Here is a 13,835-nt window from a genome sequence, read left to right as displayed (position 1 = left end):
AACTAATCACTGAATCGAGAAAATAATCTACAGATTAATCGACAAAGAAAATAATCTTTAGCCTCGATGCAGCCCTAACTCAAAACTACAACACTGACTACAAGTCGTCTAAATGAGGGAAACCCACTGAGCTAAGGTATTCTGATTGGTCCTGTTTATCTCCTTTAGAGCTGCTATTTTCTAATTTGACAGTGTAATTTTAGCGTGCAGACAGCTTTGCCTTTCAGATATTAACTGCCACTGCAGCTATTATAATTGCACGCAAACAACGATTAAGCACCGATTAATAATTGTCATCCTGCGTCTTTTCCACAGTGTACAGTAAATCTCACACTGATTAGATGAGTGTGTCTGTCAATGTGAATACCACATTAATATGAATGACTGCCTCTAATAAAATGCACATGGTGAATCATAAACATCCCGTCAGAGGTGACATACACACACGCTTATGATAATGCAGATACTTAATACACAAATGAAATTACCAGGCAGTATTTGTGAGTTAATTAAAGAGGTAATTAGAGGAATATGCAAACTCTACTCTACTGCTTTTGTACACAATGAGTGACATGAAGACTTTAGGAAATATAAAAATACATCTTGTAAAATAATTGATCTTAAAATATCCTTATATCTAGTATAACTAAAATAACTGTTTCGGTCATTTTAGCGACGCAGTGCCCCAGACATGACATATTGTAAACGACTTGTTAACTCTTCATGTACAATGTGTTCATATTAATGTTTAAATGTTTAGAGCACCAGTGTAAAACTCAAGGCCCACGGGCCAAATCCGACCCCTTGTAGATTTAGATCCGGCCCGTATATCAATTTAGATTTAGATTTAAAATAGATTTTGGCCCGACTAGTTGTACGCCAAACCAAAAACGGCGGAAAATATTTTTCAAACTGCAATAACGTGACATTCAAAGCAGAAATTGGTAGATTTGCTGACTTTGAGACTTAGAAATCCCCACAGAACCAGAGAGTTAGGGTTACCCTAAACCAAACAACCATTGGTTACCCGACAACCATTGGTTACCCGCTTTCTACGTGGCAAATACATCAAATTCTAACTGGCCCTTTTAGCCGGGAGGCGGTCTAGTTTTGCGGGGGGTGGAGAAATGGCAGAAGTCAGCGATTTCACATTTTTACAGCTTTAACTTTACATCCCCGATGACACACAAAATCCCATAAAAAAATATTTTCACCATATGGGACCTTTTTAATTTTTAACCCAAACCATGAGCTTACCTTGAACTGAACCAAGTTGTTTTTGTGTTTTTGACAGGCCCAGAAAAATGTTGTCTTGCCAATCACGTACTGTAGGAGTATCGCATCAGGAAATGCTTCCACAGTATGTGTCGTTCTAGCGAGCACGGATGGTATTTTGTCTTTTAATTTGGAGGTCTTCATCTAAGTCTGTAATTTTTTAACTATAATATTAAATACATTTTGCCAGGATACTGCACCTGTAGGATCTATGAAAAGAGCCCCAAGTCAGGGCAGTCCCTCTCCTTTCAGTTAGGACCTGACTAGTCTCGCATTGCCAGACCTTCCCCGACAGCGCAGAGGGTCTGGCTAGTCCACAGACACAGCATTCCAGGATGGGAGAGAAACGTGCTCTGGTTTATTGCCATTTCTTTAAACCAATCACAATCGTCTTGGGCGCCGGCTAAGCGCAGGACGGAGCCATGGTGCCGCTTCAAAATAGCCTCATGAAGAAACTTGCTTTGGTGGAACATGTGTACGTTCAAAAGTTGTTTTAGTCGTGCAGCAGAAAACTCAGATTGGACAGATAGTCTAGCTAGCTGTCTGGATTTACCCTGCAGAGATCTGAGGAGCAGTTAACCATAGTCCTCACAAATCCACCAGAGTTTAAAGTTCCAACACAAAGAACGTGCAAGGTAGCGGACATCCGGCTTTTGACGATTGAGATTGGTTTAAAGAAATCCCAATAAACCAGAGGATGTTTTTCTCCCATCCCAGAATGCTCCTCCGCAGCGCTGTGGAGGAAGGTCTGGCAATGCGAGACTAATCCATACAGTAATTAACACAATGACATCCGACGGAGCAAGGTGGAACGTTGTGGATATAGACTTGTTAGGACCTAAATAAAAGGTTGTTGTTTTTTTGCCTGTGGCCTAAAAGTCAGTCCACCTACCTGACATAACGTCCGACCAATAAAAACATCATAGTGGCAGATGTGTTGGGTACCTGGTTGTATTTTTCTTGGAGCACACATTATCGACCGACTCTCCACCAGTTCCTGAGTGGCTCGGCGGGTTTCGAGCTGTTTGTTGTTTTGTACTCTTGATTGAGAAATCCCAGCATGCAAAGCTAAAAGAGCAGACTTAAGAGGTGTGTGTTGACTGTTAAGGGAATGTCTTGAATCATTGTTTACAATATTTTTGTAATCCTGCAGACTTTATTCTGCAAACATTGAATACACAGTTATTACAGACATTCAAGTCTTACTTTTAAACGTCCTGTTGCCAGCTGAGTTCACTCCAAAGAGTCTGAGAGTTGAATAGCGACCCTGCAGAGAGACAGACATGGAAGCCGAGTAATTAAGACTCTTAAGATGAAGTGGATTGTTTAAAGTTTTAGTTTTAGTTTTTTTAGATTGGCTTTCAGAGCTGCTGTCTGTACTGCTTCATGGGGGGAAAGAGCACCTGCTTGAAATCACTTTTCCGATTTCCCCCCCACATGCACAGGCTACCTCAGCAACTTCCAAGGTGGAAGTTGCTGAGGTAGTTAAACAACTCCACAGTGGCAAAGCCCCAGGGATTGATGAGATCCGTCCAGAAATGCTTAAAGCTCTGGGTGTGGAGGGGTTGTCTTGGTTGACACGCCTCTTCAACATTGCGTGGAAGTCGGGGACGGTGCCTAAGGAGTGGCAGACCGGGGTGGTGGTTCCCCTTTTCAAAAAGGGGGACCAGAGGGTGTGTGCCAATTACAGGGGTATCACACTTCTCAGCCTCCCCGGTAAAGTCTACTCCAAGGTGCTGGAAAGGAGGGTTCGGTCGATAGTCGAACCTCAGGTTGAAGAGGAACAATGCGGATTCCGTCCTGGTCGTGGAACAATGGACCAGATCTTTACTCTCGCAAGGATCCTGGAGGGAGCCTGGGAGTATGCCCAACCGGTCTACATGTGCTTTGTGGATCTGGAGAAGGCGTATGACCGGGTCCCCCGGGAGACACTGTGGGAGGTGCTGCGGGAGTACAGGGTGAGGGGGTCCCTTCTCAGGGCCATCCAATCTCTGTACGACCAAAGCGAGAGCTGTGTCCGGGTTCTCGGCAGTAAGTCGGACTCGTTTCAGGTGAGAGTTGGCCTCCGCCAGGGCTGCGCTTTGTCACCAATCCTGTTTGTAGTATTTATGGACAGGATATCGAGGCGTAGTCGGGGTGGAGAGGGGTTGCAGTTTGGTGAGCTGGGGATCTCATCGCTGCTTTTTGCAGATGATGTGGTCCTGATGGCATCGTCGGCCTGTGACCTTCAGCACTCACTGGATCGGTTCGCAGCCGAGTGTGAAGCGGCTGGGATGAGGATCAGCACCTCTAAATCTGAGGCCATGGTTCTCAGCAGGAAACCGATGGAGTGCCTTCTCCAGGTAGGGAATGAGTCTTTACCCCAAGTGAAGGAGTTCAAGTACCTTGGAGTCTTGTTCGCGAGTGAGGGAACAATGGAGCGGGAGATTGGTCGGAGAATCGGCGCAGCGGGTGCGGTATTACACTCAATTTATCGCACCGTTGTGACGAAAAGAGAGCTGAGCCAGAAGGCAAAGCTCTCAATCTACCGGTCAGTTTTCGTTCCTACCCTCACCTATGGTCATGAAGGCTGGGTCATGACCGAAAGAACGAGATCCAGGGTACAAGCGGCCGAAATGGGTTTCCTCAGGAGGGTGGCTGGCGTCTCCCTTAGAGATAGGGTGAGAAGCTCAGTCATCCGTGAGGAGCTCGGAGTAGAGCCGCTGCTCCTTCGCGTCGAAAGGAGCCAGTTGAGGTGGTTCGGGCATCTGGTAAGGATGCCCCCTGGGCGCCTCCCTAGGGAGGTTTTCCAGGCACGTCCAGCTGGGAGGAGGCCTCGGGGAAGACCCAGGACTAGGTGGAGGGATTATATCTCCAACCTGGCCTGGGAACGCCTCGGGATCCCCCAGTCGGAGCTGGTTAATGTGGCTCGGGAAAGGGAAGTTTGGGGTCCCCTGCTGGAGCTGCTACCCCCGCGACCCGTTACCGGATAAGCGGAAGAAGATGGATGCACAGGCTCCCTCATTTGGCTGTATATCTCATTGGCTTACCACTGAAATGTTTGAAGCCTGCCTTCATATACTCAGCTGTGTTTTACACACTGCATGAGTTATTACATTTCAAATTCAAGCTTCCAGATTTGGAATGCAGCACACACCACAGGGGACAGAAGACAAACAACAAAATAGACGGAAAGGCAAGGCGAGAGAGAGACCAAAGGCTTAAATGGCTTCTATTTCTGATTTATCACTGAGACAAGACTATACCCACTAACAAATTTTTTTCAAGTTTCTGCTAAATTAACCACCTCTGGATGTGAGAATGAAATGAAAGAGGGAATAAGTGACAAACAAGTAGAAAACGAGGGGAAAGTAAAGACTCTGACATTTATGATGTGTTGAGTTGACACAAACAATCCCATTTAACTGCTTTCTGCTCCTTAGTGGGAGTCTGCTGATTGGATTAACGGTTCACTTTTGGCACTTAGAGCAGCGTGATGTGCCTTTTGCAAAGCGCAAAATCTGTGTGAGATGGAAGGGGAGGCGAGAAAGGAAAGAAAAAGACATGTAAACACATTTACGATTGAAAAAAAAATCAAAGAAATAGAGACATAATTGTGCCCATAAACACTCACAAAAGTGCCTTTTAAAAACAGACACACACTGATATGCACTAACACTAGCTCTAACCCACATGCACACTGTGTTAATTGACTGTATTAATCATTTAGAATGTATAACCAGCCCATTTCCCCCACTAGCAAACAGAGAATGTACTGTATATTCTGAAAACCAGCACTGTTAGTATCCACAGCATTATAAGAATCTACCCTGAAGTGTGTAAATACCATCTCCTTTTTATATTGCATTCCCTTCTCTGCCAACAGTAAATGCATGTTTAACAGTTGCAGATTAAAATAGACTGCATCCTTCTCTACACAAACATTTTTGTTTTACGGGGCATTATGTATATCAGTCGATTAGTTGTCGACTATCTTGAATTCATCTCAAAGCTTTAACTAGAGCTGCAAAGATTAATCGATTAGTTGTCAACTGCTAAATTAACCGCCAACTATTTTGATAATCCACCAATTGATTTGAGTCATTTTTGATTTTGTTTGGGCATTTTTAGGCCTTTATTATGACAGGACAGCTTAGACATGAAAGGGGAGAGAAAAGGGAATGACATGCAGCAAAGGGCTGCAGGTCGGAGTCGAACCTGCGGCCGCTGCGCCGAGGACTGAGCCTCTGTAAATGGGCAAGCGCCCTACCAAGTGTGCTGCCAAGGCGCCCCCGATTTGAGTCATTTTTATGAAGAAGAAAAAGATTCTATAATTCCAGCTTCTTAAATGTGAGTATTTTCTAGTTTCTTCTCTCCTTTTTGACAGGGAACTGAATATCTTTAAGTTCTGGACAAGACATTTGAGGACAATATCTCAGGCTTTGGGAAATACTGATCCACATTGTTTTTTACTTTTTGCTGACATTTTACAGACCAAACAACTAATCCATTAATCGAGAAAATAAGGCAGATTAATCGACTATGTATGAAAATAATCAGTAGTTGCAACCCTATTAAGAAGCACATTTTCCCAAAATGTCTAACTATTCCTTTTAGTGTGATAAAGTGCTCATATTATGCTTTTTGGCTTTTTCCCCTTCCTTTATTGTGTCATATATCTTTTTTGTGCATGTTATAGGTTTACAAAGTGAAAAAACCCAAAGTCCACCCCAAAGGGACTTACCATCTCCAACAGAAAACACTGTTCACAAACTGCTCCAAACAGCTCTATTGTAGTCCAGCCTTTACTTCAGAGACAAACGTGGTCACTTTGGAACACATATTATAATGCTCGCCTAGCTGCTAGCATGGCACGCCCTCATACTCTGCTTCTGACTGGCTAGTAATCCTTACCTAGCTACTGTCAGGGCACGCCCTCATACTCTGCTTCTGACTGGCTAGTAGTCCTTACCTAGCTACTGTCAGGGCACGCCCTCATACTCTGCTTCTGACTGGCTAGTAGTCCTTACCTAGTTACTGTCAGGGCACACCCTCATACTCTGCAACTGACTGGCTAGTAGTCCTTACCTAGGTACTGTCAGGGCACGCCCTCATACTCTGCTTCTGACTGGCTAGTAGTCCTTACCTAGCTACTGAGCATGTGCGACTCCCAACAAAGATGGAACAGAAGTTTGATGCCTCACTCTGTAGCTAAAACAGAGAGCTCAACACACAGGGTGAAAAGAGGAGCTGCAGCAATGTGCAGTACAACAGAAATAGTGTTTTTTGAAAATAAAACCATGTAAACCTGATTGATATAACCTCTAAATACAATTATGAACCTGAAAATGAGCATAATATGAGCACTTTAAAGTATCGTCTAGCGATGTCTGAAGGCAAACGTGTTTATAGCTGAATGGCCAAACTGCAAAGTGGGGTGAAAAGCCGCCATAGCGAGGCGCAGGACGCATTCACAGATCATGTGAGGAAAACAGCACACACTATTTGGTAGTGTAAACCAGTGGTTCCCAAACATTTTCACATCAAGGACCCCTAAACTGACACAATATAGACCACGGATGCCCATTTGATAATAATTTGATTTTAGATGTTTTATTACAGAAAGTTTATGGAACCAATGACCAAAATAGTCATATTTCCTGTCATTGTGTTACTTATGGTCTCGCATTGCCTGACCTTCCTCCACAGCGCTGCAGAGGAGGGTCTGGCTAGTTCACACAGCATTCCGGGATGGGAGAAAAACGTGCTTTGGTTTATCAGCATTTCTGTAAACCAATCACAATCCGGACAGAGCCACGGTGCCTCTGCAAAAACTTGTTTTAGTGGAACGTGTGTATGTTCAAAAGTTGTTTTCAGTCGTGCAACAGAAAACTCAGATTGGACAGATAGTCTAGCTAGCTGTCTGGATTTACCCTGCAGAGATCTGAGGAGCAGTTAACCATAGTCCTCACAAATCCACCAGAGGTTAGAACGCCAACACAAAGAAAGAGGAAGGTAACGGACATCTGGCTGAAAAGAGTGACATCCGGAGGAATTTCCAGATTGATTTGATAATACAGGCAGAAAAGCTGGATTTTGGGGACATTTCTCAACTCTTTTATTGTGTTGAACCATCACTGAAGGTGCACCGTTTTCCAGGAAGCTTACATGTTGGCAAATTGTACCCGGCATTTCTATCACCAGTTTTAAAGTTATCCTATCAGCCTCCCCTGATCAAAAATCTAGCCTCTTCCTCTTTTTAAATTAGTAAGAATACCCTGCTTTAATGTAGCTCAGAAGACAAACTTTTAACTTTGCTACCACTAGTTTCTCCTCTTTAAAGCTTCCTAGAAGAGCATTGACTCTAACCGCACAAATTCACAACAAGCATACCTCTCTTGTACATCTGTCGAAACAGATGCTGGTGCAAATGCTGTATGGAACTGTCCTCAGACAGAAAACACACACCATGTTTATGCCACATGTCTGTTCGCTGTAAAGGACATGTGAATAACCCCAAACTGAATTCTACATACAGAGAGAAAGAAAGGAAGAGTCTCCGCAAACAGAGAACCATCTGAACTGTTTGAAATCCATCCTAGATACGATGCACAAATCAAATTTACCGGCTGAATATGAAAATGATTTGGTTACAGGCATGGCATCATAATAATGGACAGACACAGGGACATTCATGAAAGGAAATGTAAAATGGAAATGGAGAGCAAGAAAAGATTTTCCGTCTTGATGATGGCTTAACAGAAAACAACTCCCTTAATATACCTATGCAGGGGCGATATAAGGATTTTTAAAGTGAGGTGACACGGGGGGGGGGGGGGGGGGGACCAATAATCAGTCAGGGGGGGTTGGACATTTTATCAGAATACAGTATAGATAATCTGCTTAGAAATATATTAAATATTGGATAGGATAGAGCAACACAATGTAATTCTGCTAAATAAAACATCACATTCATTATTAATTTCATTTGTTTTCATTTAAAACAAATTGTATATCCGAATACAATACACATTTTGTACAAGCTCAGTCTGCCAATTTAAAAAATATAAACAATTCCAGTGCTGGTTCCATGGTATCCAGTGTTTTCTCCAGGTTTGTAAAAGACTTAGGTGCACTTATTTTGCAAGGTAGTTTAGGGGTCCTCGCTCAAGGAAATTTTACGTTTTTCAATTTTTTTAAATATTCAATTTTTCATCATTTTGGACCATTATCATTACCATATCTGTGTCTAAAATGTTGGAAAAGCTAAAGCATATAAAAAAAAGAATAACACTCAAAAAGCATAAAGACCAAACTTGCTAAAGAAGCCCACTTAGAGCCGACTACAATCAGTAGATTTGAGAGAAGTCATTTAGGTACATACATTGGCTTAGTTGCTGCCCAAAAGGGTTTGGGTGCTGCGCCTAAGCCTATCAATGGTAGGGAAAACCCTGATATCAGAATTTTAGATAGTCCCCATGGAAACATTAATTTGTCATGTGACAAGGGCTGGGAAAATTGGCAGAACAGGCTACCACGTGACAGTACTCTAATCCAATAGAAATCACACTCTCCCAATAGATTGGGGGATCGGGCACCAGGGGGAGCCTATCATATGTTTGGGGGGTGGTGTGGTGCCACCCCGTGCACCCCTTCTAGCCCCGCCCCTGTACCTACAGTACTTCTTTGTCTCCTTTTGTTTCTTTACCTTACCTGAAATGATCTTTCGGTATAAATAATGACAAACAGGATGACGTGAGGTGTTGGAGATGTCCAGCCATTATTTTGGATTCTGTTCTGTAAATACATATCTGGATGTCAGCCCAAGCTGAGCATCGAATTCTAACTAAAGAACAACCTTGTTTAGTCAATAAAGAGCCACAAAGGCAGAGAGAGAGATCAATATCATATCAGATATTTACCCAAACACTCAAGCAGCATGAAATGCGCATCAGAGTATAGAACTGGCACAGAGGAGTTATGATCAAACAAACAGGGAATTCCACTCTGAAACATGCAAATGGTTTGACTCATCTGAGACTGGAGGCTGCTTCACTGAGAAAGCTTCATGCTATAAACAGATTTTTATGAAGTAAGAAGTTAGATGAGGATTTCTTTTTGACAGGTGAAACAACGGAATAGCAAACACTAGCAAACAAAGCAAAAAGAAATCTGCTTGGGAAGTGGCTTCAAATGTTTCCAGCCTTGGAGAGTAATGTTGTTCTAGTCCTGTGTATGTTGTATGACTATATATTATATTAAACAGAAATTGTAGAACGGGATTCACAGTTGTAATTTTGTTTTTTACTTTTCAAATTGCATAATTTGCTGACAACATTTGTCGGCCACGGCGGTTGGTTTTGGGAGATTATTTTGACATTTTGTTGTTTTTCTCCAATGTTTTTGTCGCTTTTTTTGACCTTTGACACTTCTTACAGCCTTTTTTTTTTTGCTTTTTACCTACTGAGCAGCTTTGTATGAGATAATTGTATAATGGCCTGACAGAAAATATGTTCTGTATTTTAACTGTAGGTACTCACAAAACTGCCGTTTTGTAATTAAGGAGCAAAGTCCGGAAAATGAGCTGCCAGTACTTTACTTTACTCTACTTACTCGAGTCAATTTTTTTTCAATTTTCTGTCCTGTTGTGCTTCTTGTAGTCTCAGTTTATGTGTCAGTCTTTCCATTACAAGGATTTCTTCCACAATTGTTAGCCATTGGTTCGCCGTTAATGGTGATTCCTCACCACAGTTCCGAGCTTTCTTGCTAGCTACTAGCAGTACTTTGATCAAATATCTATCACTAGCAATAATATATTCTTCAGAGAATTTACATAGATAAAGCACCAATGAACTTTTAGGAACCTCATATCTTAGGATTTGTTGTAGCTCCGTACTTACCATTTCCCAATATACAATTATTGTTTGTTCTTAAAAAAACATGAGAATTGTCTACATCAAAAACCCGCACTCTCGCCAATATTTCTGATCACTTCACAGCTGCTTGCTTTTCATTTTTTGAAAAATAAAGAAACTTCCCTCCATATTTGTGAATTTGTGTCCTCCAGGTATCATGCTAATCTACGTCTGGCATTTCTACATTGAGTTTCTCCCATTTCACCTTGATATATTACAGATAATGTTTTCACTGCCTCTGACTTTTGGGTTCAGAGCGTTTCAGTCAACACAGCTTGGTTTAAATTCTCATTGTGTGTTGTGGATTGGATTGTGGCTCAGCGTGTTCCCATCTCCTTCACAGATGAGGAGACGGGTCTGGAGGTGCATCAGGTAACTCGCCCTCCAGGCTTCAACGCCAACCGGCGCCGCAGCAGAGCAGTTCTCTATCACCTGTCAGGACACCTGCAGAAACAAGACAAGAGCAAACTCAAGATCAACAATGTGAGTTTCTCTGTTTCTCTGTCGACACGGATACATCTGTACAAAAGGGTTTCATCTACTTCCCTGAAAGACTGGACTAACTCTGTGCTCACTACCTACCCAGGCTCATTATATTTTTTAGGTGTTTGGTTTAGAGTAGGACTGGGCAATATATCAATATAAATCAATATCGATATATGAGGCTAGATATTGTCTTAGATTTTAGATACCGTAATATCGTAATATGACACAAGTGTTGTCTTTTCCTGGTTTTAAAGGCTGCATTACAGTCAAGTGATGTCATTCTCTGGACTTTCCAGACTGTTCTAGCTGTTCTGTTATTTGCCTTTACCCACTTAGTCATTATATCCACATTACTCATGATTATTTATCACAAATCTCGTTGTGTAAATATGTTGTGAAAGCACCAATAGTCAACCCGCTCGATGGTGTTTTAAGCCCCCAACGTCTCCTTCAAAGCAGCGCTGTGACAGTTGACTTCAAGGCACCTAACTCTAACCTTAACCCTAACCCTAACCCTAACCATTGCCTAATCCTAGAGATGTTGGGGGCTTAAAACACCGATAAATAGTCAACCCTACAGTATCGTCGCAATATTGATATCGCCCAGCCCTAATTTAGAGCTGCAAAGATGAATCGATTAGTTGTGAACTATTAAATGAGCCGCCAACTATTTTGATAATCGGTTTGAGTCATTTTTTTATGAAAAAGTTTAAAATTCTCTGATTCCAGCTTGTTAAATGTGAATATTGTCTAGTTTATTCTCTCCTCTGTGACAGTAAAACTTAATATCTTTGAGTTGTGGACAAAACGAGACATTTGAGGACGTCATCTTAGGCTTTTGGGGAAACACTGATCCACATTTTTCACAATTTTCTGACATTATATAGATCAAACACCTGATAGATTAATCAACAATGAAAATAATCGCTAGTTGCAGCCCTAGTTTGGTTGTCCGAAAGTGCATCGCACGCCAAACTAGCCCCACAGTTCCTCTCATGTAATCATTATTATTATTTTTAAAAAGTTTGCACAGATGATTACATCCAAGTCTAACTGGTAAGCACAAATATAGGACAGGTTGTTCAGCAACACACAATCTATTTGAAGGCATTCCAAGATTCATCAAAGGCTCTTTTCTAATCCTGATGGAATACAAAGTTATGTACTACTTTACAATAAAAAGAAGTTTGTTTAATTGGTTTTTGCCAAGCTGCGTCAGGGTTTCTTACACCAAACAACAAGGGCCAGCGTTGTGGTGCTGGTGTGTTTGCCATAGAGCTGCGAATTTCTGGTAACACTTAATAATGACCATCCTTAATAAATGGCAAATTGATAGTTAATTAAACTTTAATTAATAGTTATTTTACTGTTAACAAAGAGTGAAATGATTATTTACAATGTTTAGACATGTTATAGACCAAACAACTAATCCATTAATCGAGAAAATTATCAACAATGAAAATAATTGTAAGTTGCAGCCGTAGTTCACCCCACTGTACAGTAGATGTGCTGCAGTACAATGGCAGCACACACTCTGACAGATGGTAGGAAGGTCATCTAGGGTGTGTTCACTTCTGTCTGACCCCGGGGGGGTAAAAGAGCAGCATTTCACTGATGTCAGTGATAAAACAAACTTGCATACCTGTGCAGTTCAACTCCTGCAAGTGTGACTCACACATATTGAGGGATAATGTATTTTTAGGTATAATTATTCTTGTTTTTAGTTGCTTAAACATTGATTTTGTATATTAAATATCCAAGGTGAAAATAATTTTAAAGGTACAGTTTGTTGCATAAACACTTTGCAATTAATGAGCAGCTCGTTTGTGTTTCCTCCCTATTTCTGTCCTCAAATTCTATTTACGTTAATCTTTTTTTTAGGTGGTCATTGCAACAAGACCCTGTATACAGTAAGCCGTGTTCCTCAAGTAGAAAACACAACAACTTTATGATTAAAAAGAATAAAAAATGCCTGCAGATATCTCTCAGTGAAAATAGTGTACATGAGCTAATTATCCATTTAGAAACCCAATTTTCTCATTCAATGTCTCCCCTAATGTCATGAAAAAACTTATTTAACAGCATGCTATTTCTGCTTTTTCCAACACTGAATCAAAACTCTGCAATGTTACACACTTAAAATGATTGAAGTGCAGTTTTAATGGCTGCACTGTTGAAATGGAAAACTTTACCTGTAAATGCCCTGAGAATATTATATTGTATATTCCACCTGATATGCAGTAGAGTTCTTGACATTGTTGGAGACGCTTGATTTCATAACTTGTGTCTGGACAGCATGAGCTTGAAGAGGTTTAGTGAGTGTGTGCTTAACACCATTAGGGATAGACTGATTATCGGCCCTGGACGATTATCAGGCAGTTTTTTGGCAGTTTGCAGATAATCTGTATCAGTGTCTTATTTGACCGATAAAGTTAATGAATTAAAAAGTGCTCTACTTTGGCTCAGCTCCAGCTCTGTGTCTGTCCCTCTGCTTCGGTCTCACTCACCACTGAGTCTGACTTAATGTCCCGCCCACAACACTATCTGACTCTCTGTTACTGGGTGTTATGTTGAAAGTTTCTCATTTATTAAATAATTGCTTAAAGCATTTAAACAAAGTTTTGTGTTGGATTTTGTCACATTCCCAAATCTTAATTGTGACTTAAAGTGCTCACATTATGCTCATTTTCAGGTTCATAATTGTATTTAGATGTTATATCAGAATAGGTTTACATGGTTTAATTTTCAAAAATATTTTTGTTGTACTGCACATTGCTGCAGCTCCTCTTTTCACCCTGTGTGTTGAGCTCTCTGGTTTAGCTACAGGGTGAGGCATCTCACATGTGCAGTACCTAGGTAAGGACTACTAGCCAGTCAGAAGCAGAGTATGAGGGCGTGCCCTGACAGTACCTAGGTAAGGACTACTAGCCAGTCAGAAGCAGAGTATGAGGGCGTGCCCTGACAGTACCTAGGTAAGGACTACTAGCCAGTCAGAAGCAGAGTATGAGGGCGTGCCACGCTAGCAGCTAGGCGAGCATTATAACGTGTGTTACAAAGTGACGCACGTTCGTCGTGGAAGTAAAGGCTGGACTACAATAGAGCTGTTTGGAGCAGTGTTTTCTGTTGGAAATGATAAGTCCCTTTGGGGTGGACAAAAAAGATATATATATATATATATAT

General features: G+C 41.5%; 1 protein-coding gene across 1 annotated transcript in view; it reads left to right on the top strand.

Annotated features, from left to right (window-relative positions):
- kcnh3 (potassium voltage-gated channel, subfamily H (eag-related), member 3) overlaps positions 1 to 13,835 on the top strand; it is a 183,477-nt gene that overhangs the window by 120,143 nt on the left and 49,499 nt on the right. The window contains exon 4 of the mRNA XM_031300665.2: positions 10,513 to 10,652. Within this exon, the coding sequence (XP_031156525.2) occupies positions 10,513 to 10,652 (140 nt within the window). The remainder of the gene's footprint in view (positions 1 to 10,512; positions 10,653 to 13,835) is intronic.

The sequence above is a fragment of the Sander lucioperca genome, chromosome 8, assembly GCF_008315115.2.
Source record: "Sander lucioperca isolate FBNREF2018 chromosome 8, SLUC_FBN_1.2, whole genome shotgun sequence".
NCBI classification, from domain to species: Eukaryota; Metazoa; Chordata; class Actinopteri; order Perciformes; family Percidae; genus Sander; species Sander lucioperca.
This window is presented reverse-complemented; position numbering and strand designations above follow the sequence as displayed.